At 38.5% G+C, this 24,487-nt stretch overlaps 1 protein-coding gene across 2 annotated transcripts in view; it reads left to right on the forward strand.

Annotated features, from left to right (window-relative positions):
- The window catches only part of RALGPS1 (Ral GEF with PH domain and SH3 binding motif 1), a 65,040-nt gene that overhangs the window by 21,721 nt on the left and 18,832 nt on the right, over window positions 1-24,487 (forward strand). For both annotated transcript variants that reach the window (XM_080630691.1, XM_080630692.1), the window contains 3 exons: window positions 18,065-18,202; window positions 19,649-19,742; window positions 23,574-23,641. In XM_080630691.1, the coding sequence (XP_080486817.1) occupies window positions 18,065-18,202; window positions 19,649-19,742; window positions 23,574-23,641 (300 nt within the window). The remainder of the gene's footprint in view (window positions 1-18,064; window positions 18,203-19,648; window positions 19,743-23,573; window positions 23,642-24,487) is intronic.

Here is a 24,487-nt window from a genome sequence, read left to right on the forward strand (position 1 = left end):
TTGTTTTATTAGGGTTTCAATATAACGATGGACATGCATGCTTAAATAATTATACTGAGAAGAGAGATGCTGTCAGTCATTCATTTTTCTGTTGTTTTGAAATAAACCATAAATGTGTCTGTAAATGATTCAGAAAAAGTGACCAGGACTTGATCTCTCTTAAAGGTTCTGGATATACACTTTTGCCTCCGTTTTTTATTTGGAATAAACTAATTTTGCAAATGGCAAGGGATTGTGCTTTACAGCACCTGCCAAGAATCTTGAAAACTTGTCAGATAAAAGTTTGGAGTTTGACATGGATTCTGTAAGTAGTGGAATGTTATCTGGAGCCCTGGAAAACAGGGAACATAAATTTACCCCAGACAGCTTTAACTTGCATAATCAGCATTTGCACAGCAGGTCACTCTTGGAAACCCTGGCAGTTTTCCAGGCCTCATATTTCTGCACAGATGGAGTGTTTTGCAATGTGTCTCATGTATAGGTATAAAATGGATTTTATTTCACAGTTTGAGTTGAAGTATCTTTCCCTGCCCACTCCAAACCTGTAATTATTGTAACCACTGAAAAGAAACTGAGATTTTCTCAGGCTTCACTCGTGTCTTTGTTACAGCAACTCATGTCTTTAATTGAGGACAGGATTTAGGGCACACATTCTTTTCCAGGCTGAAGAAAGAGCAACATATAAAAAATTTATTTTTATTCTTCAGGTTTTTTTATGAATTAACTTTAAGAAAAACACTGAACAGAGTTCTTCAGCTTCCTCTTCACATGTCAGTTCAAACATCTTTCAAACTAGAATAGACTGTTTCAGTTAGAAGGGACCTACAGTGATCATCTAGTCCAACTGCCTGACCAATTCAGGGCTGACCAAGTTAAAGCATGTTATTTATTAAGGGCATTGTCCAAATGCCTCTTAAACAGTGACAGGCTTGGGGCATTGACCACCTCTCAAGGAAGCCTGTTCAGTGTTCGACCGCTGTTTGCCATCAGTGAATAACATGAGCATAATTAAACGATGCTGAAATACTTCATTCTCATGATCTTGCCTTTATGTCACCTTTTCTAAGGTGTCCTTCCTACAAGAAAAAACACTGGAAGGAAAAGTACATTGGTAAGAGAATGCTCCTGTACAAACAGCAACAAGAACCATATTATCTTCAGATGTTTGTCTTCCTGTTTATGAAGTGATCTCTTCAGTCTTTTATTATCTACTTGTTCAGTTAAAAAAACATTCAGCATGAGGCCTATTTGTTGCATATTGTGGGGAACTACATAACATAAATGGTATTTCTTCCTTTCTGCAGTTGGATTCCAATGAAGTTCACAACCAACATGCTTGTTCAAACAACTCTCAGTGATTAATCTTTCACAGAGGAAAATGATTCCAGAGGAAGTGGAGAGGGAAGCCGGGGAATCAATTTTAAAGTATTCAATGCTTTTTAATATCTTCCTCTTCTTTTTGAGTAGAACATCAGATTTTAGGATATCAGAATTCTTTCCCATGGGAAAGAAAGATCTAATTTATTTGATGTCCAGCACACTAGCTTTCAGTTTTCTTCTGTTGCACTTATGCCAAGTAATTGCTCATACTCTTTGTACTTCATTAGTGCTGTTGCTTGTTGATCACTTGGCTTTTACTGGTTGTCTGGCTCAGCCCTGTCTTCTCTCCCAGTAGCTCTTCTGCAGTCAACTAGGAGGGAACTGCATTACTGGGACCACATTTGTCCCCAGTGCAGAATTCCACTCAGGTAGCTGTAGACTTTTCAACCTTGCCATTGCACAACGCTGCGTTCTCTAACAGCATGCTTGGTGCAGCTTTCCTTAATTATTGAAAATACATCAGGTCTGTCATCTGTCCTCATGCACACTGACAAAACTTCAGCAAGCAAACATAAAAGAGAGGTGAAAGAAGCACACTTAAAAAGAAAAAGATGTATCATTTTAATAAGAAAAATAGAACTTCTAACTAGAAAAAATATGGAAGTTTGAAGCAATTTCATTTCTAGATTCTGCTGCTCAAGTACTTGTGTGCTTATAAAAGCACTTTTCATAGGAGTTAAGCTGGGAACTTGCCCTAGTGCAGATGCACCTAAACCGAGTTTTGTGCGTGTTTACCCTACTCGGCAGTATGTAGTACTTTATTCAGGCAAAATACTGTCTTTTGCCAGTTTAACTGCATCTGTATGAAAGCTTCTGGCAGTATTGTTGCGTGGGTTAGAAGAATAATATTTTTCATGCTCCTAACCAGCATAAGTATTTTGGTTAACATTTCACTCTGTAGAACAAATGTTGGCCTATCTCTCCATATAACTGGAAGTAGGTAATTATAAGTTGGTTTGTTTGCTCCTTCATTGTTTGTCCAACTGAGGATGTTCCCATGATCTGGTGAAAAAAGAGGAAATAAACTTTCTGAAAGGGCTATCAGATGTTTCAGCATTTAGTTGTTTTTTCCTGTCGCTTAAAAGGAAAAAGTAAATACAGTCTTTCTCTGGCTTTGCTTTGAAACATTTGTGTCCTATGCTGTCATGATTATATGGGACTTTCAGTTCCTTAAAATACATTGCCTTTTGATTGTTACCAATATCTTGAAACTTATATGTGGTATTTCAACAAGATTTGTGTATTTTACCATGTGAAATTACACAGGTGCTTCACATCCTATAGTTTAGTCAGTGTCATGATCCTGAAATGATAAAGGTAAAAATATTTCAACATGCGAAGTATTACTGTTTGGCAAGTGTTCACTTTGTTTTAACCAGCTTGCCTCAAGCAGTAGCATCAAAGGTAGCAATGTCAACACTGTGGCCTTTTTTCTAACCTGCTTATAACAAAATACACATTTCATTGTGGATGTTCCAACATGTGTATCTTTTTCATAATCTGTACTTTATGATGACATGTTTCAGAGGATCTAATTTTTACAAAATAGACTAGTTAAAGTATTTTATACATCCTGAGAGTTCTCCCTGGGATTTTTGTGCCCAGGAGAACAAAGGTATGCATCTGTCAGATAAAAATATGACTTGTAATAATGTAACAAAGAATCATTAAGCTTATTTGAAAATGCTGCCAGTAGCCTTTCAGTGTTATGGCTGATTTTTGCTGGATGAAATTTTGTTCATAAACTAGACATTTGCAGTACTACTCTGGAAAGAAAGGTGTTTATAAAAGCCTGAGTATATATTGTCAACACAGCTGCATCTAGATCTAAAGTGGTTTGCAATGCTGAGTCTTTTAACCACTGAGAGATTGGTATCTTGTCTCTGGAAGTTATGTTCTTTTTATGCCTACACTTTTCAGTGTTCTGCAAAAAACCAAAAAGAGCTGAAACAGGAGGAAGGCCACTGGATGGTGGCTGGGCACTGAATTTTATTGTGCTTTACTGTGGATTACAAGTCATTTCAAGGAGGAAATGTTTTGACATGTAAGGAAGATATCACCTGTACTACAGCAGTTTGGAGAAATACAAAGGCAAAATAATGACCTGTGTCAATCTTGTGTGGAAAACCTTAACTAAGACAAATATGGAAAATAACTGTTTGGATTTCATACCAGCATATAAATTTTGTATCTTAATTTGCATTGGTATGGGTTACTCTTACAGATATGGAACACTAAAGAACCCAGTAGTTAAAAGCAGCAGAATTGCTTCTTGCTGCTGCTCTTGTTTTTCTATATATAGTAAACTGTTAATAAGCCAGAGGACTGTAGCTAAGAAAGTGATGCACTAGGCTATATAAATGCAGCTTTTGTACAAGTGATATGTGACACTGTGTTTACCCTTGGAGACTGCCGTACAGAGAAGGCAATTTTCTGTGCTAAAACTAAGATGATACATGAGTAACATCTTACTTCAGTAACTAGTTGAATTGCACTATCATTGAACTTACTGCAAAGATAATCTAAGAAAACCCTTTACCAGTATGTTTTGAGGAGCTAATGCATCAGAGTCTGGTGATGAAGACAGCAGCAATTCTCACTTCAAAAAGTTAAGAGTGGAATTCTGGTGGGCTTGCATGTCAAAGCTCAGGAACTAAGGAGACATTTTTTAGTTTATTGGGCTTCAGTTATAGTAACTATTTTAAACAAGGTGGGTTTCCTATGGGACTTCATATGCTTAAGCAGGAGGCTCCCAGAATGTTAAATCTCTAATTACTTCCAGAATTTGGGGGGGTATTTTTTATTATTTAACTCTCTTTTCTGTATATGGTTCTATTTATGTGTCATTTTCTTTTTATTGCTAATAGGTGACTTTAATTTCATTAAAGAATGGACAGGCTCACAGTTTGTTCCTGTCCTTGTAAATTGCTCTGACTCAAGCACTTGAAGTATGGAGGCTGGACTGTTCAGAGTATGTGCAGTCCTAACATGCCAAAATTGAATGCACCATAATAAAACTGGTAATACAGAGGCTTTTAGGAATATCCGGATAGATGGAAAAAAAAACCAACCCAAGTATATAATGAAGGATGAGATACGCACTTTTTGCACAACAGATTTTTTTCTGACATCTCCCGATATGGTTGTTTTGACATGAAACAAAAAAAAAAAAGCAGTGAGATTCTCCATACAGATGAGTTCATTTTGCTATGCTAAATTGCTCTGTTACAAAATTCAGTCCTTGTGTGCTGGTCATATTTAATATAACAAGGATAGTAGCACTCATCTGAGGGGCTTTTTTTTACGTATCTCCCATGCTGTGGTACCTTTTGTGCTGATTCCTCAAGCATTAGGCATAAATGGAGGCATGTTCATCAAAGGACTAGTGTTAGCTGTTATAGCATTTCTTCTTGAATAGATAAACTGTTCTATTTGATTGTGAATTCACACTTAGTTTGATACCTGTTCAGTCTAAAGAAACAAAAACTAGTAACAAATTTTCACTGTTTCGTTAATACTGGTGTCTTTGGTATCAAAAGGGGTTTATAGGTTAGTGCAGTTTTACATTTTAATTGATAAAAGCAAATGGAGCAAGGGTGTTGAAAATGTAAAATCCTACTATAAAAAGATGAGAGGGTTTGGGTTTTGGTAACAAACATTAGTTTTTGCTTCTGCAGAGTCCTTTGATAGTCAGTGTTTGTGGATTTAAGTTAGCTGGCATGTTCCAGGCACCAGGCCAGTAATATGATCTGGATTTCACAACACCATTGTGATAAGATAGATAAGCATGAATTTTCTGAAGCTGCTTTCTTTCTTACTCCCTACCCCTTTTCGCAGAGTTCATGCTCTGTTCCTACTCCTTCTCCCAAACATCCTCTTGCAAGGAATGATGTTAATCCATCCTGTCAATCTTCCAGGTAGCCTTAATTTTTAATGTGATTTATTAATTTTTGCTCTTTTATAAGGAGAGTGACTTCCACTGGTACAGTTTGGGTCTTTTTAGAATTAACATCATGTACTTTGGTTTTCAGATGAAGGGGTGCTGCTGTGGCAAACCTCAACACTGATTATTTTTTCAGTTTTGTAAAATGAAACAGCAATGCACAGTGGAAATACAGCACGGTAGTGTGCGTGCCACATGTATTAGGAAAAGCTTTAAAGTTTTGCGTGAAGTTTTAAAGTAAATATAATAGGGGATAGGAAAGAGCTGACACGTAAGAGCACGCAGTTTCAGTTACACAAGCATGATGTAAAACTAAGTTGAAAAAAAAAAACCTCCAAACTTATGGGGGGAATGATTTTGGGGGTTGTTTGGGGTTTTTTTTGCCACTAGGTGCTGGATTCCATTGTAAGCAGTGCCACACAGACAGAAACCAATTCATTGCTTTCATTATAATGCATTCGATACTGAGTTTTTATGTCCACTTAAAATTGGGGTGAAATTTTGGTCCAAGCACTAGTTCTTAAAAAGCAATACCTTTTTCCACTGGGCGGAATGGATGACTGAAGCAACACTGCAGAATGAGTGTATCTTAATTGGCTCCTGGAGAACTTTTGTTTTGAAATACTATCAAGTGCTGCAAGGAACTTCAAAAGCTGATGTATCTTTTACTGCTGTGGAACTTTTTACCAAGTTTTGGAAAAAAACGAGCTGGTTTTTAGTTACACCAAGTACAAGTTTTCTTTCTGGATTACCAGGAATTTTAGTCAGGTTGATTGTGGATTGTTCTTTGTGCTTTAGTGAAGTTCTGTCATAGATGTGGAATGTAATTATTGAAAGAGCACTGCTTTTGTTGTTGCTTCCCTTAACAGCGGCCTCACCTTATTTTCACTTAATCCAATCACTACCAAAAAGTGCTCATACTGTGTGTGCTCCTGTGTGTGCACACACATTGTCTGTAATAGCCCTTAAACACATTCACAATTTAATAAATGTGACTCCTTTTGCCCATAAAAATAGTAGTTAAATCATACAGTAAATATTTAATGCTTACACAAAGGTATTCATAAATGTTAGGTTCTTTTTTAATTGAAACTTTTGCAAAATCTCTCATACTTTTTAAAGACTCTATTACAGGAACTTGTGTATCTCTTTAATCAGACAGGAGCGTACGATTGAATGGAGCTTTCATCGGTTTTAATACAGGTAATCCTTTAGAAAAGTTATCATAGGAATTACTATATCCTGGAAGGTTTGTTGGAAGGTGCATCCATTTAGAGTAAGTCTGAGGAAGCTCAAAGTTACATGCAGCATTAAGTAAGATTATAAAAAGGTTCTGTATTTCTGATAATAGTGGCAAGAAGGCTTTTCCCTGCCTAGCATCATAAAATGTCTCAACTATCTTTTAGTCTTGTTTGGGGGTTTCTTTTTGTTTTAAGGCAAAAAGAGGCTTGTGCTTTACGCTGGAGCAGTGCTGTCTTTGACAAGGTAACCCTCGCTGGTGCCACGGTCCCGCTGCAGCCCAGTCCCTGGGCCCCGGCCGCACACCTCGCATCCACCCGCCTCATGCCCGCGCTTACCCGTCTCTTTCGGCTGCTCTCCTCAGCCCTGGCGTGCCTCACCCGAGGGTTTCAGCGCAGCTCGTCCGCAGGGGCTGTGACATCTCACTCGGCTGTGTCAGGGAGCTGAGGCAGCTGCACGGCTCCGTGCGCTGCCTGCAGTTAGACGAGGCAGTAACCGGCGGCTCTCACCATCCTTTCTTCTCTTGTTCTTCTTTCTCCCTGAGGGTATTTCACTCCGTTGCACCCCAGGCTCAGCTGCCCATCCGCGCTACTGTGGGGCACGGCCGGGCTCTGGAGTCCGCGGTCCGTGGCGTCAGGCGAGAGGCTGAGGCAGCCCGAGGTGAACTTGAGCTCCTTTGTGGCAGGATTGCGTCCGGGCCGGGAAAAAGAGGAGGAAAAAAAAGAGGGGGAAAGGCGATCCTGCGGCGAGCCGCCCGGCTCCGGTTGGGCGCGCGGCCTCCCTCCTCCCACCAGCGCCGGGACCCACCCGCGACAGTCGGCCCCGGGCCCCGCCGTAGGCATGACCTCAGCGCGGGGCGGGAGCTGGGCTGAGGGGGCTGAGGGGCCGGGCCGCGGGCCGGGTGCGCGGCTGTGTGCTCGGTGGCCGCCGGTGCTCCAAAGCGAAACGCCTCCGTCTGTCACGGGGGGAACGGTCAGCGTTACAGCGCTTCACGTTCCGCAGGCCGCGGCTGAGGAGCGGGCGTTTGGTTTCTTAGCTCGAACAAGGTGGTAGAATGTGTAACTGAGGAGGGTTCGGCCCCAACGTGTCGGGGGCAGGGAGGGCTGCATCCTGCTCGGTCATCTTCTCACGGTGTGCTCGGTGGTGTGGAGAGGTGAGGTGTAGACACAGAGGTCACTGCTCGGTTTTACTGACTGGTCCTCTGTGATGCTCAGAGGAGGAAGGCAAGGCAGCTTTGTGCAGAGAAACGCCAATATTCCTCATGTTTTTTCCCTTCATAGGTAGCTATTATCAAGAAATGGCATGTTCCCAGAAATAAAGTTATTAAATTCATTTAAGCTCTTAACATAACCGAAAGCTTTTCCAATGCACTAGTTCTATACTGAAAAGGCTGGTTTTACTGAACCAGAAAGTGATAAACCATTAATTTTTGGCAGACTTAGCAATAGGCCCATTATATTTTCTTCCAAGGGAGCAGGTTGTCATGAGTGTGGCTGGTTTTCCCAAATTCCTGACTATTTCCAGGCTAGGAAGGCAATTCCGTACCTAGATTACTACTTGAGTATTTAAATAGTATTTAAGAATGAACATTTTCAAGTTCTTTGCTTTTGTGGAAAAATACAGGTTTTTTAACTTGCTGTAATGCTCTGGAGCACCGAGGTTCTTGGAAATACAGGATTTCCCAAGGATAAAGTTGGTTATTTAGGACCATATATATAAATTGCCCATAACCACTTTTGAGCTCTTTAATACATACTTAAGCGCCATTGATTTTAGGGCACTTATTTAAGTGCAGTTAAATGCCTAAAAACTTTACCCATTGAAAGAGGCTAAATAGAGGCTTCCCTTGTCGTGAGGTTTTTAGCCATTAATGTTCTCTTACAGATAATTGTGTTATAAATAAAAGTATGTAGAAGATCAAAAGTAGCCAAACCCTATGTCTTTTATAGTCCTCTTTTCTGAATAGGAAACAATGTATTATTACACAGATCAACCTCCTGATGAGGTGCTGAGTACCTGTCTTTTTTAAAGCTGGCTGAATGGCCTGTTCCTGGAGACTTTTATATATAGGACATGACAAATTGTGTATGACAAAGCTGCGTGATTTCTTCAGCCTGTTGCAATTTTGTCTCTATTGGGAAAAATAAAGTTGTGCCAGCTTGATAGGTGACGGGGAGCTTCAGTGGATGTGCCAGTGTCAGATATCAGAATTGTTTGGGTAACATGAGGTGTTTGCCCTTTGGAAAAGACAAGAGAAAAATGGAATTGGCGTTCTACTGGGACCAAATGGGAATGCCTTTTCCTTAAATCTGTAATGCTGTGGAGTTCATTGTTTTTGTTAAAGGCTTTAGTCTGAATTATGTGATTTTCAAAACATTTCATAGTTATTCCATTTGCTTTTCATACTGAGAATCTCAGACATCAGCTTGTATTTAAATCCATGATTGGGGCATAACAGATCCTGCTAATAGTATGTACTAATAGCCAGTTATTTCTGGCTGTGAAAGCTGACAGTTGTCTTCACCAGAGTAATTCAGTCACCAAGGAGTGGTCCAATGTTAGACTTGGCTTTGAGAACTAGTGAAAATACTGTAAAACAGATGGTCATAGAAGTTAACTTTGAGTCAGTGATCGGAAGCTCAGAGCGAACAAAACAGATAAGAATGTGCCAATCTTAAAAAGGCAAACTTTGAGCAGTCAAACTGATTAGTTTTTTTCAGGCAGTGTAGTTCAGTTGCTGAATTCATTTGCCAGAAGATCACTTGAAACCAAAAGTTAAAAACAAAACCTGTGTGTGTAGGAATAGCAGGAAAAAGAAAGAGTGAACAGACAGATTCAAAGAAGAAACGTAAAGAAAAAAAATACCACCCAGACTTAAACACAAAAGTGTTTATCCAAGATCTATCTCAGGAAGTCCCTAAACCACAGCTCACCACTGACAGGAAGCTACATCTGGAAAACAACTATTGTACCTTTGCCTTTTTCCTATATTCATTTTCTAGGCACTGTCTTCTTTCTGACACTGGTTATGTTTGGGAATGTTCGCATGAATCATTATTACAATATTTAGTCTTCTGGATTTTTTTCTTGATTGATAAGAAAAGTATTAGGAGAAAAAAAAATGGTACTTCTGAGAAAATGTGATGTGTTCAGAGAAAATGCTTTTACAGGAAGCTCCAGGTAGCTTCAGAATTTTTTAGACTGTTTCAGTGGATAAGAGATTGATTTGCACCACTTGGAGGTGATTTTGGGCATAAATTCCTGAAAATAATTCCAGCTGAATTAGTGGTAACTTTTGCTTTCACACACTAGTATCTTACTTTGACAGTTACTTGTTTTATGCTTCACTTATTTGTCTGGTTTTCTGTGTTAGGCTTTATTGCTACAGTGACAAAGGTGGAATTATTAATTCCAGTGATCTGTTAGAGTGAGGGTATTCAGGAAACACCATGGGATTGTTTTCTTCTTTTAGTTTTGGCATGGCTAAGGATGAAGCAATGATAATACTTTCTCTCATTCATTAAACATAGACGACAGGAATGGCTGAAGTGAGTTAGTTGAGTTAAGCAGGTTTGTTTGGTGTTCCAGTGACTTTCTGAGAAGTCTTAGATGTTCAGACTCTCTGGAATGACCTTTTGGATTAGAATCCTTGCTTCTGGAAAATTTTCTTTTGAGGTCACCACTGTGCTTGAGTAAAGAAGAGCAAAACTTTATATAGATCAGCAACAGTCTTAGTTTGCATGAGGCCCAACAGGATCGTAAGCTGCTCAGTTGAGGATTTAATACATCAAAAGGGAAGACGGAGTGTCTGTTAGGAATGTTTTGTTTTCTCTGAAGCACTTGAAATCAGCTGTCAAACTGAAAAATCAGTTCACTGAAATGGTGTTACTTTCATTTCCTTGAAAACTTGAGAATTTTTAAGCATGTTGAAACGTTTCTGTAGAAGCACTAGTATTTCCATCTGTCTCTGCCAAGCATTAGTAGAAAATGCTTAACATACTGACTCACTGTTATATTCTTTGTATTCCTAACAGGGCTGATGTTACCCATTAGTTCAGTTTAAAGTCTCTGCTAATAAAGGTGCTATGGTAGACCTGAGAAAAGGTTAGTGAAGTTTGGAGGGGCTGGTCTGCATGTGTAACTCTTACAGAAGCATTAGCACTGCAGTTAAAAGCATTGGCACTTTTGTTTGTGATGTATTTTCTTTCACAGAAAAACTAATTATTTTCCTTTATTTCTAGGAAAAAAAGCCAACTGTACAGAACAATGTTAAATATGAAAAATGAAATGCAGTTTAATGTTTTTTGAGTGCTCTGCCTGAGGTAAATGTTTCAGTGCTGAGCTTTTGATTAAAGAAGGAAATTACAATTCTTCTTCTGATTAGCAAATGAAGCTGTTTTGGCTTTGTTCTTAATCTTTGTTCTTAGGACTCAGGACACAAAATAGATACGACTGAGAAAGAAAAACATAAGCCTTATACAATAATGTTTGTGGGTAGAGCTATAATAGGGTATATAGCTATAATATAGCTATATACAAAGCAGTTGTCATACACTGGGACCAGGGAGAAGACTGATTTTTTCTAAACTCACTCAAATGCTCACAGCTTCCCATTTGCCAAATTTCCCAGTGAAATTACGTAATTTATTTTTTGGTTTATATGTCCAGTGAATCTTGAGTAACCTGCCTTATAAAATTATACTTATTTTTTCATTAACATATAACACTACAGTATAGCATTTTGTGTAATATGCTTTTGAATGCCTCAAAATAATTAAAGGTCTGCATTTCAGGGTGTACAGATGTATGCAGGGTTTTAGGATGGAGTGAACAAGTCTGCACAAGTCCAGTGCTTTAAGCCTGTCCTCAACTGTTAAGTGCTCTTGCTCTCAGGCAAGTGCCAGCCTCTCTCCAGTCTGACGTCTGTCCTGTACAGAGGTGTATCAGGACTGTGCTGCGCTATTCCAGATGTTGTTTCACTGCTGCCAAGGAGATTTAAAACACTTGTCTTTAATCCCTTTTTGAAAATGAACTGTGTTCTGTGTGGTTGCCACCTCTGTGCATGTAGTAACATTGCATTCTGTTGCAGGCAACATTTCCTGCAAACTGCGTGTTATAATCTACCTTAACAATAAAGTTAAATTTGTATTGTTGCTTTCTTAAAAGTCACAGATGGTTGGGGAGTTACTTTACTCCTTGTAGGTCAGAGCAGGGGTATTTAAACAGTTCATGTATTCAAGCTACCAGCTAAGGCTTAAGTAAGTGCTGCAGCTTCTGAGAAGACAGTGGGATCTGAACCCTTTCCCTTTTTCTGGTGATGATTATTTCTGTTTTAGGAAAGAAGGAGCCGAAAGACAAAGGGCACTATAGGGCAACATAGGAGATGCTCTTGGCAGAGGGTGGAATTAAAAGTTGCATCAGGGCTGGAGTTTTGCTTTGATTTTTGTTGAATGAATGCTTGAGTTTAAAGATTCTCATGCATTTCAGTATACTTGTTTAGGAATAATGTAGTTGCTCTTTATATCCCTTTGAAGCTGTTGCTTGTGAGTGGAGCTACTTTTGTACTCATGCACATACTATAATAATGGCAGTGTAGTTTCCATTAATAATGTTACCCCTTTAAAAAAAAAACGGTATTTGCCATTAGTGTAATTGTCAGTCTTTCAATACTATAAGTAGTATTGTCTCTCTAAAAACATATACTGATCTTTGCTTGTGTTCTGACAGAGGTAACAGATTATAACTATTTTAACTAATTGTACAGGATACCATTTGTTGCTTGAAATGACATTTAGTTGATGTCTCTGAAGTAAAATAATTTTCAGAAGGTTCACTCCAATTTGTGAATAATATGGGGTTTGTGTTTGATTAGTGGAGGTGGAGTTACTGCGCATTAGTTACACTATGCATAGGTAACTATGCACTGACACAGCTTTTGAACCCTGAATTTGCGTGAACAATCTCTAAGTTTTATTTGGTGAATGGTGTTTACACTGAAAACTTACTGAAGTAGCTCTTCCAGTGAATGTCTCAATTTGTGTGTGATCATACTTGAGGAATGCTGGGCCTGTAATAGACTGTTCCAGAGTAAATATTCCAAAATAGTTTGTCTATGCTTTCCAGGTATAGACAAGCCCAGAGTGGTAACGTGGCCCTCAAGTACTGTTTTCTGGTTCTGAAACCAGAATACAGAAATACAGAAAACTTATCTTTGATTTCATCCTGGTGTTGAAGAAATAATGTTGAGAAAGCAGTCATAGTAGCTATTTCCCCTCTTAGTAACTTACTAGCAACATCGTTACAGGCATTGCTTTTACCTGTGTTTTAAGAAGACGACTTTTATGGTGGTGTAAGTATTCGCACTCTCATGAGCTGATGATATGCAGGGGGAAGATGCCAGAGGATGGCAAGAATGCCTGTTGGGGAATTTGGAATTGTATAAGTAAAAATTATACAGACCTCTTTAATTGAGAAAGTTTTTTCTCTTTTTTACTCAGCCTCATTATAGCTCACCATTTGTGCATGTTATGTGATACTGAGGCCATGCTCTGGCTACCTGACATCCCATAGAAGTGATAAACCTGGTTGTAATCCCACCTTTACTTCCCTGTGAGTGATCCCATTCACTTGGCCACTGCGTCAGCAATATATTTTACAAATCACATGTTGTTGCCTTGGCAAAGATTTGTCTTCAGTTGTTTCCAGAGTACGCCGAGTCCTACCAGGGTTAACCAGTATATACATTTGGGTTTGTAGAAAAAATTTCCAGCCCTTAGTCCATGGAAAATATCCAGTCTTCTTGAAACCAGTGATACCACAAAACTGCTGGCGTTGCTGACTATGAGCTAATCTCCTAAGAATGGTGTCTTTGGTTTTACAGACTGCTGACTGCAGTGATTTGGACTTTTTACCACTTAGTTAATTGATAAGTTGCTTTCTTGCTGCCCTTTGCTTTATTTAGTGCGATACAAATACTCTACTGTATGTGGGAAAAGGCTTTCATAAATATAGCTGACTACAAATTTGAAACATATTTTTGTTTCTTCTGGTTTTCCTATCAAACCAGTATCATTATTTAACTTTGGGGAGAAAGAAGGGAAAATAATTACTTTCCATAGGTTTCTTTCTGTTATGCATGGCAGTTACTGCGTGTCTTGTAGACAGTGCTTCCTGTACTGAAATAATGCTCTATAATACCCAGACATCCATGTTAGACTGCAGCATCTGTGCATTCAGGGGCTTCTTGGTTGTGAATATTTTCAGAAAGTGTACGTGCTGATCAGTAGGGAACTAAATTTGTTCATTAAAGCATTTAACTTCTTTTTTTTTTTCCTCCTCTTACAGAATGTGTTTGTGGTTGTCACAGTAACAGTACAATCTACCAAACAAGTGTAGAAGACTGTTATAAATGTTAAGTAAGAATAACAGATTGGAAGTCCTGAGGCTAATCTGAAATACTTCCACATCAGCTAATTCTGTGTTGCAAAGCAGTGAATGTCTGACTAACAAAAATACCATAGAGCAGTGTTTCCTAACTTGCATTTGCAGAATTGCACTGCAGATTGCTATGCACTAAAGTATATGTCAAGTATACAGTAGGGGTGTGCTTTAACCCCTTAATTTTGGGGTTGTTAGCCCTACTATTTCACAGGATAGTTTTAGATCCATTATAAAAAAATAAAAGACAAAAAAAAAAAAAAGAGAAGGACACAACTGAGAATGATGAGAGTTGTCACTCTGTATCTGCAGCGTTTTTTATGATCAGTTTTGCAACAGTGTGTGCTTGTGAGACAGTTTTAGGTCCTGTAAGTTTTGGATTAAACCTTCTGCTTGCAAATTGTCACAGCCCCCCCAGAGATATTTGAACTTCTGAATTGTTAAGAATACATGGTGCTGCCTTCATAGCTGCACATAATTATGTATTTTCTATAATTTAATCCACTTTTGTTAAGTTTTCATGGTCATAATGTTCATTTTCCTGAGGTCTTTCTGACAGAGCAATGCTGTCTATCTCCCTGAACTTGTGGGAAATAGAGGATAACAATAACTTGCCCAGGTCAAAGAAATCTGTGACAGAACAGAAAATCTGAACCTAAATTTAAGGCAAATGCCACTGTGGTTTAAAGTAATACTATCTGGCTTTTCCCTCTGGTCTAACTCTGTACATGTGATTTACTTGACTGAAAATATTGTGTCTTTCATAGCACGTTATGTCAGTCTGTCTCAATGAGGAAGAAATCGCACTCCATAGCTGTTCATGAAAATTTTACATGCTTGCACTGAAGTTCATCAGAATTGAGTGAAGGCTTGAGATTATTTTTCTTAACAATATGTTGTTAGTACCCATCAACTCCAAAGTGTGCTTATTTAATATCTGCCTCAATACTATATTCATTTTCTGAAACCATGAGTATTGAATAAAAAAGTAATAAAAGCAGCTTAGCTATGAATGAAGGCACAAATATAGAGACTTAGATTTTCATCCTGCTGAACACTGCACTTCTCCATAAATACTTTTTCAGTAAAAATTTAGCCTTGGAAGTTGTTGTCTGGAGGATGGAGCCCTCAAACTGTATCATCTGGGTGGTGTTGACTGACATTTCAGAGTCACTTTGTTGCTGTACTTCAGTTTCCCTGTCTTGTCAGTACTGCTTACTTTGAGCTCTGAAATACAAAATTAAGATCTGGGTATTAGAGTTCTTTTTGCCAATTTAAAAATAATCAGTTGCCTTCACACAGTGAGAATTCATTGATAAATTTAGTTTTGGATTATTTGGCCATGCTTTTCCTACATCTTTGTTGTTATTTCCATGATGCCATAAGGTAAGGAATACTGTGCTGTCTGCACACAATATCCAGCTGCAAAATTAGTTCTAGTAACAATGGAGAAAAGTCAGTATCACTGGAAAATGTTTTGTCTGTGGAAGCAGCTGCCCATGAGCTCACCCTCTGGAAAATATCCTGATGGCTTCACATCTTAGAGAGCTTTTTCAGTGCACAGTAGCATAAATGTAAGCCAAGGTTTGAAAAACTAGTACTGTATGTTTTCTTTGGCATATGGCAACCCCAAGCCTTTCCTTTGAGAAGCAGGTCTTAAAGTCTTGCTGAAGGGAAGAATTTGTATTTCTCTGAGCAAAATAAATGTATTCACATCTATTCCTATTATTGCATCATGTATATGGAAGAGTTCAGAATGCCACTGCTCAGGTGAAGGCTGGTAATGCTAAGAAAAAGATCAGTAAAAACTAATCATCCTTCTTGCTTTGAAAGGAGGCAGGAGAGGAACACTCCTGAAAAGGTGTGAGCTTGATGTGAATTTACAGAAAATATGTTTTGCTACATTCCAGCATATTATGTTAAGTCTAATTTTTTATTGGCATCCATCAGTTTGGTTTCTTTCATCTACTTTGAGCTGCCTCCATTGGTTGAGCTTTCATGCTGTATGGAGTGCAGAGTGACACAAATCATCATGCACAGGTTATTTTGGGTTGTTTAATTTATACAGAATCATTAAGTTTAGAGATGCAAAAAGACTGTTTTAGTCGTGCTAGAACTTATATTTTGCCGTAAGTTCACTGTGTAAACTGTGATTTCCGCTTAGAATTGCACATCCAGCAGAATCTGATCTGCACCTCATTTTATCGGTAGAAGTCAAAATATCAAAGACTGTATATAAAAGATTTCTACTGTAAATGGTATTACAGTATTCGGGTTGCATCCACTTCATTATTCTTTATCACTGTTGGCAATGGCTTTGTGTTTGTGTAAGTTTTGCATGAACTGTTTGCAAACTTGTGTTCAAAGTTATGTGATTATAAATCTAAGTACTTTGTATTTCCTGCAGATTGTGCAGTTATGGGATTTTTTTAAAATTTGGATAAGCAAAACCTACGTTAAGAATGGCTGAAGCCACAATTTCTTTCTTGTATTGTCTAGTTTGAGTATGTCTGGCTGTTGCATGGTCCATGAAGAGCCAAAAGAGCAGCAAGTCTCCTTTATACAGTGATTGCCCTCACTTACTGCAGGGCATCTTTGGCACAAAGTGCCCATGTGGCCAAGGACACACTGAAGATGATGAAGTGTATTGTTATAACTCTACCTTAGCAGACTATTTCACTTCCTTGAGCCACAAAGTACTGTGCATTACAACTTTGTTCCTTCGTATGATTGCACCCAAGGCCTGATCAACAGAGAGCATAGCTGGAAGTCCTAAACCAAATTGATTCTACACACACACTCAAAGCCTCTGTACTCCTTTGCTGCGCTCATACAATTGAAATACTGGAACTGATGAAAGTATCCTCACAAAAGGCAAGAGTGGTACTCTTCCTCATCTTCATTTAAAAGCATTCCATTAGTTGCTGAAGTAAATAGATGAGCCTTGCATTATGCTTTCATAGTTTCTTTCATGCAGAATTATCTTTCAGTTTTCCAGAGCTGAAACCGAAAACTTTTTATGTAATCATAGTGAAGATCCAGTTTTCTCAAACTCGATGACTGTGTATTGTATATACTTCCCAGTTAGTATTTTCCCCTTCGTTTGTGATTGCTGTCTTGACTGTTCTCGGGCTGTAAAAGAAGCCCACTAAAAATCAAAATAGTTTGTGTGAAACTGAATGGCATGTATTGATAAAAAGCAGATGGGTACTATGTAAAAGATGTTATACTTTATCATGGATTCATTTCAGCCTTAAGTCTGCCTTTTTCTCATAATGTGTAAAGGTAGAAGTACCATACAACATACAGACATTGGATGTAGGTGTATTTATGGTGATGAAGATACCTGACATCTTGCTACACATGACTTCTGTGTCTATAATAGGCTTCCTTACCAACCAGACATGACATTTTGTCTCGTCAACTAGTGCTTTGGAAAAGTGCAGCACAAGTAAGAACAATCAGCATCTTTGTGTCTTTCTGTATTACTGAGAAATCTGGGCCTAGGCAAATAACTGCCATTCTTTCAATTAAGAAATTAATAAATAAACTCCTTTTCTTTCTGCTTTTTTAAATCATCACATAATCAAAAGGTAAATATCATCTCCTCAAGCAGTTGCTCCAGCAAATGCAGCCTAGAGCCTCAGCCAAAACATGCACTAGTATTTTCATGTGGTAAATAGTGGCAGTGAAGCGCTAAACTCTAGTCAGTGTGGCCAGAGGCTGTTGTGCTCACTGTCAGCTTCATGAATGCTCCCTGTACTGTCATTAGCAGTTCATAGCAGCTGTTACTCTTTTTTTTCTTAGTGTCCTTGATATGATCCTGCAAAGTACTCATAGCAGACATTAGCCTATAGAACTGCAAAATCTTTTCAAGAGGTGTCATAGAACTCAAGCACTGATTCTGAAGTTTTTTTCACCATGCAAATCCCCAGCTCTCCTTTGTGTGATGGGTCCAGACCACAGTGGGGATGAATAGTTGCTGGCTGTTCTATTCATGAAAAATGATGCAGTTATTTGTGGTTGAAACATAGACCAATTGGTTGATTGGTTTGTTTGTTTCAGGAATTTATCTCCTGGATTTAATCTACATTGATTCTGCATATCCCGCTTCAGGCAGCATTATGGAGAATGAACAAAGATCCAATCAAATGAACAATATTCTCCGAATAATAGCTGATCTGCAAGTCTCCTGTAACTATGGTTGGTAAATTTTGTTGTATCTGTTAAGGCTTAACTAAAAATTCTGTAGTACAATATTGTGTGGTTTCAGCCTGTGTAAAGGCAACACAAGAGGCTACCATTGGTAGAGTTGAACACTAGTATGTAATGTAGCTTCCACTTCTGTGCAGTTTCAGTCTTACCAGTAAATGATGCAAATATGCATTTACTCTTAATTGTAAGAGCTATAACAGAAGTTGTGCAGAGTTGACCGCAGCATGTGGACTACAAATGACATATTTTCAAGTACAGCTGTTGCATTTGGGTTATATTCTGTTTCCATCAGAGGCAGTCAGGAATACCTTAATATCTTTCCTTTGCAGTAGATACGATGTCTTTGGAGCATAGAATGTCTTAATTTCATTGTTTTATTGTTAGCAGACTGATAGGTTTACAAAATGAAATACAAATACTGCGATCTACACAACAGTTGTAAAATTGTGTGTTAAGCTTTTTCACATACCTCACTTCCTTACCTACTTCTTGATGAAGTGAGGAACTTGAGGGGCTGTTCATTTTTGTTAACAGCATTTTACTCTCAAATTTGTTTCCGTGATTCTAGCCTGTTAGTGAAGCCTTATGTCAAGAAATGTGCTGGTTTGGAGCTGTTGATGGATACTCAGAGTGCTGTTGGTGACTTAGCATGACTTTCCTTAGCTTAAACATAAATCAGTTGGAAAACATTGAGAGCAGCTGCAGAATTGAGTACGTTCAGAACATTTAAATGCTACAGTTTTGGAGAGTTTTGAATAGGAAAAAAAGAATTTAGATTGTGAAAAAAGGAGGTGAGAAATCGCTTGTGTATGCTTAAGTATTCAGTTCTTGTCCTTTGTTGTCAGCTTGGGTGTTACAGAGTATTCAAAGGGACTAGCCATAATAGTGTATGATTCTGAATAGCTTGATTATTCAGCTATCATATTCTTACTATGAGTTTCATTTTGTCTTTGAATACTTGGACAAAGAAACCTCATTATGTCACTAATCCTTCCTTTTTACAGTTTTGGTGGCTTTCTGTATTGCTGTGCGTTAATTTTTAGTGCTTTTGTTGAAATGAGAATGAAAATTAAAGCATGGCCTTGAAGAAATAATATTTTAAACCTTTAAAAGGGTTGTCTTTCAGAGACGATGTTAGATCCTACAAGGCGTGTTTCTGTCCTAGTTCCTGACTAGATGTCAAGGGATTTTCCTGTCATTCTGAACTTAGTGTCTTTGTTTCTTGGTATTCAGCATTCTAATTTTTAAGTGTCTTCATGTTTCTGCCTGATTTATTGTTTGGGAATGTTTAAAATCTCAGTTTCCATTAAGATAACCATAAGAACTAGGAAAAAAACCCCAAACAAACCCCAAAACAAAAAAAAAACCCCAACGTGAAAGAATGAGGAATTTTGGGTAACATTAATGTTCATCTTCTGTTTGAACACTCCACAGATCATCTTACAACACTGCCCCATGTGCAAAAGTATTTGAAGTCTGTTCGTTACATTGAAGAACTTCAGAAGTTTGTAGAAGATGACAATTATAAGTAAGTACTGTTCTTTTCAGATTTTGTGGAATTTAATGGAAAGGTCACTTGGCTATTAGTTTGATTTAAAGTGGAACAGAAAGTCATTGGCTGAAGGTAGTTCACTGTGAAAGATCATGCTTGACTATGGTTTGTGCTTTTGTGGCTGGTTGATCACAGATAATGAGCGTAGTGATGTTTCTGCAGGAAAATTATTTGGAAAAAAGAATGTATTTGATTTTTTTTCATAGCAAAATTTAATCTGCTTCATGGAATTGGAATTCCTGCCAGAGTAACAATGATAGAATACGTATGTTCTTCCTTTTTTCAGCCTCCAGACATTGTATGTGTTCACAAATAGAGATGCATTGTGCAACAGATGCGTATTGAACATTAGCATCATGCACAGCTTTTTGAAAAGCTCAGGCAGTCCATGACTTCGTTAAGAGTAGTCTGAGATTTAAATATCAGTATTAATATTTAACAAACGGTCATTATTTACTAATTTCCCACAAAATTCTATGCTTCATTAAAATCATGAACATACAGAAAAACTATAGTAGTGATGGTGAAGAACTGTGGTTAGTACAGGCTTTACAGCCCTTGGATTGGGTTCAAGAAACTGGTCATGTTGCTTAATGTGGTTTTTAGATGGAGTTTCCTGATGATGCATCAATGTTAACACTTTATATACAACAGCTTTCATGAACTGTAATATCTCAAGAAAAACAGATTAAGCAAGTGGTTTCTGTAAGTATATGATACTGTAACAGAATACTTTGAAAAACTACAAGTCATGAGTAATTCCAGCTTAAATCTGAAAATCATTTTAACTTTAACTGCAGCCTTGCTGATGATGCTGGAAGGTATTTGGTGTATCTTAAAGATCTAGTATAACTTCTTTTGCTTTAGTTATTTCTGAGACTATTTCAGTAAAATTTAGGAGTTTTCTTTTCTAGGCTTTACTATGGCAAGGAAAATCTGGACTGAACTCTCGAGAGATATTAAAAAGAGGGAAATATTTGATTCTTAGCATATTGAAGTTGCTGCAGTTTATGTACATTGGAGAAGTTTGACCTTTTTCTGCCATCTTTGTTTCATCTGAATAAAGCTTTAAATTAAAGTCTTCATCAAAACTGCACCCAACTACCCTGAAGGAGAATCTGATGCCTCTTCCATCTTTGTATTTGTGAAGAAGTTTTTGAATTTTGTTTTGAATATTTGATTTCACATTTTCCTCTCAGTTTTCCCTAATGGATCTTCAGTTTCATAGCGTTTTCTGGTCCCATGCCAGAAGAAACTGGAAGCCTTAAAAAGGCAAAGACTTGTAAGTTCTTATAGTGGAAAAGAATCTCCTCTTTCTTTTCTTCCAGTGACCACTCTTTTTGAGTCAGGGACAGCATTAGTGTACTCTGAAGAGATGTGTGCTTGACCTCTGGCAGAGAGAACAGAACTATCTCAGTACCAGGCTGTCAGGGAGAGAAGCTTAGATAGTTGCCCTAAAATGTATTGGCAGGATCCCAACACACGTTTTGCCAAATGAGTACCTCAATTGCACTGAAAAGGGAAATTTGGCAGCCCCTTTATATAAACAAAGCTCTTCTCCGCAATTTTTGTGCCAGTCCAATTGCTTGCTTTAGGTTTGTGCTTGTCAGCAAGTAGGAACACTCCAAAAAACCCCTGACAATGATGTCATAACCTAAAAATAATAGGTCTTTCTTGCTCAGCCTATATGCTGCTAGCTGAGAAATTACAACTTTTGCTAGTTACAAGACTAAGGGGGCAAAAACAGGACCTAAAGCATTAAGATTCCTTCCAGCTATACCCAAAATGCATTGCTAATCTTTGTTAATCTGAAGGCATTACTGGTACCAGATGCAGAGGTAGCCTTCAGAGATACCAGATGCAGCTGCTGCAGGATCTTCCTCCTTTAGGGGGGTGTAAGACAGTGCTTGTCCCCAGGTGTGCAGTTTTCCCCTTAGCTAGACAGCACTGTGTTAGCCTGAGATTTCTAGTGTTCCAGCAGCCATATGGATCACAGATTCATGGAATGGTTTGGGTTGGAAAGGACCTTAAGATAGTCAAGTTCCAACCCCCCTGCCATGGGCAGGGACACCTCACACTAGAGATATTGATCAATAGCTATAGTTGTGACTTGGCTGTTCTTCCACAAGGCATTCTTGGGGACAATGAAGCTTCCAGAAGCTGTTGAACGTAATGTTTAAGTGCTACATAGGCAGCTCAAAATGTTCCAGATACATCAGACCCATTCTACTTCATACACAAGTGCTGGTCAGAAATGCTCTGAGTGACAGCTTTGAGGCTTGAACTGCTTTACTGCAACTTAAATATTGACTTAAGAAAGATGAATAAGTTTTGTTCAGCCTCCTCATGGAGCAGCTATATTTGTTCTTCATGTAAGGCTATTCCTTGTCTTCTTTTACTTGCCTAATATTAGGAGAATTATGTAGAAGTAGCTTTACTGTCCTAGAAGTAGTTCCATCCTGTACTGAAGAGAATCCTTCCATGAAATCGAACTGTGTTCAAGGCTGGCTGCATGTTTCATTTTCTGCATATGGGGTGAGGTGAGAGCAGAGCATGCGTGTACATGCATGTACATGCATGGAACCTGTGCTGCTCAGTGGAAAATGCAGTGTCAGAGGAATTGCAAAAATGAATTTGGGTGGTGGCAAACAAGCCAAGGCTGGTTGAGGCTGCGCTGACTATCAGTATCTCTTTGAAATAAAAATGTTTTCTATTGTTTCCAGCCTTCTGGGTGTGAGAGTGAAGAGGAGAGAAGGTGGTCGAGGGGTGACAGCTCCTTGTCAGAATATATTCCCTTTTCTCTCAGTTTATTGTCAGTATTTTGTTAAATGTGTCACCATGAGTATTTTATATTTAACAGCATTCAAATTTAGGCTCGTATTTATTTCTTATTTTTTTAACACATCCTGTGTTTTCTTATGTTGAATAGCTAGATTGCATTTTCAGAGGAGTGCATTACAAACCACATCACTGTAAAAGGGAGAAGCTGTTTGCTTACACTGACTGAATTGCAGTTGTATCTTTTTGCAATGGGCTTATTAGACAAATGTTTCCACAGTGACCAAATAAATTGTGGCTGTTGCCACAGGGGACTAGTAAAACTGAGTAATGTCTTTGATAACAACATAAGGAAAGAACATCAGAGATGAGTTCCTCAAAGCTGGCAGAAACAGAAACATGCAGTTATCACATGTGGGGAAGGATAAGTAACAGCTCCCTTGTACAGACAGAAACAGAAGAAAGAACTAAGCATTTGTGGAACAGTGACAGGTTCGCAGGAGAAGGGTTGTTTGCTTCTGGTTGGAGAGCAACTGTTACATGAAACAAGTTGAAGTGAGTGTTCGGTTTTGCATAAGGACTTTGGTTTTGAAATGCTGTCTCAAGTTGTTGTCATCTGTTGTCATTCATCCCATCCCATTCCTGTGCATGTCTTTAGTACAAAAGCCTTTCACTGGTGTTTTTATCCAGCAGAGTACTGCAGTCTGTAGCTTGAAACCTTCACAACTCTGTGTGTGTAATGCTGTGCAATGACAGCAGTTATTTCCTTTGGGTTTAAGCCTATTCCGTTAAAGTTTACTTAACATTGTGGCTCTCCACAGTTTTTTTTGTCAAACTGGTACAGAACAAAGAACCTATAAATGTCAAGTTAAGAGCGTGTAAACTTGAGAGGTGGCAGAAGTCATATGCACTGGAAGATTAAGATGTGTTGGAGTGGTGAGAAGGCAACAACGAGTGCATCATAAAAAACACAGTGAAGCAGGGTAGCTTATAATATTACAACTTTCTTTCAATTATCTTCTTTTCCAGATTGTCATTAAGAATTGAGCCAGGTAACAGCTCTCCTCGACTTGTTTCCTCCAAAGAAGATCTTGCAGGTATGGAACTTCATTTGAAACTTTGATTTTTCATTACAGAAATCCTCCACTGAAGTATATGGGTAAACCCATTTTATGTCAGAGGGATTTTGGAGGAATGAATCAGTTACAAGTAGTTTGCAGAGTTTGTAGAGGAGGGATATGTTGTTATTTGCCTTTCTGGAGAACGGGTTTACCTGGATGGCAAAGAAGAGTGTTTTTAAGATGATTTATTATTAGCTTTCACATTTTTAATAGGTAGCATAAAAATCTATTGGACTTACCTCTGCTGAGATTAGAAACCTAGGGAAAAGGAATAAGAAGAAAGGAATCAAGTTCTAAGGAAAAAGGAATAAAATCTATAGAAATAAGAATTTGGAAGAAAACATTTCTTCAGGAAGGCACTCTTCCCTTCCCCCTCAATGCTCGATGTTATTAATTGCTGTGTAAAATACAAGGAAGTCGTTCACAGGAGGAAACGTTTTTTAACTAGTTAAGTTCAAAAGGAGGTCTTAATTAACACTTTCTTTGTACAGGCATGTGTGTTGGGTCCGGCTGGGATGAAGTTGTATTTGTGGCTAGAAAGGTGTTGACAAGGCACCAGTGTTTTGGCTACTGCTGAGCAGTGCTTGCAGCATCAAGGCTGTCTCTCCAAAACCAACCCCCTGCAAAAGGCCAGAAGGCTGGGGGTGGGCAAGAGGTTAAGAGGGGACAGTCAGGACAGCTGACCCAGGCTGGCCAAAGAGATGTTCCATATTATACGATGTGCACAGCAATAAAAGCTAAGAGAATTGAGGGTTGCAGGGGGGGCATTCAATATTAAGGCATTTGTCTTCCACATGAACCACTGCGAGTGCTGAGGTCCTT

The sequence above is a fragment of the Psittacula echo genome, assembly GCF_963264785.1.
Source record: "Psittacula echo genome assembly, chromosome: 16".
Lineage (NCBI taxonomy): Eukaryota > Metazoa > Chordata > Aves > Psittaciformes > Psittacidae > Psittacula > Psittacula echo.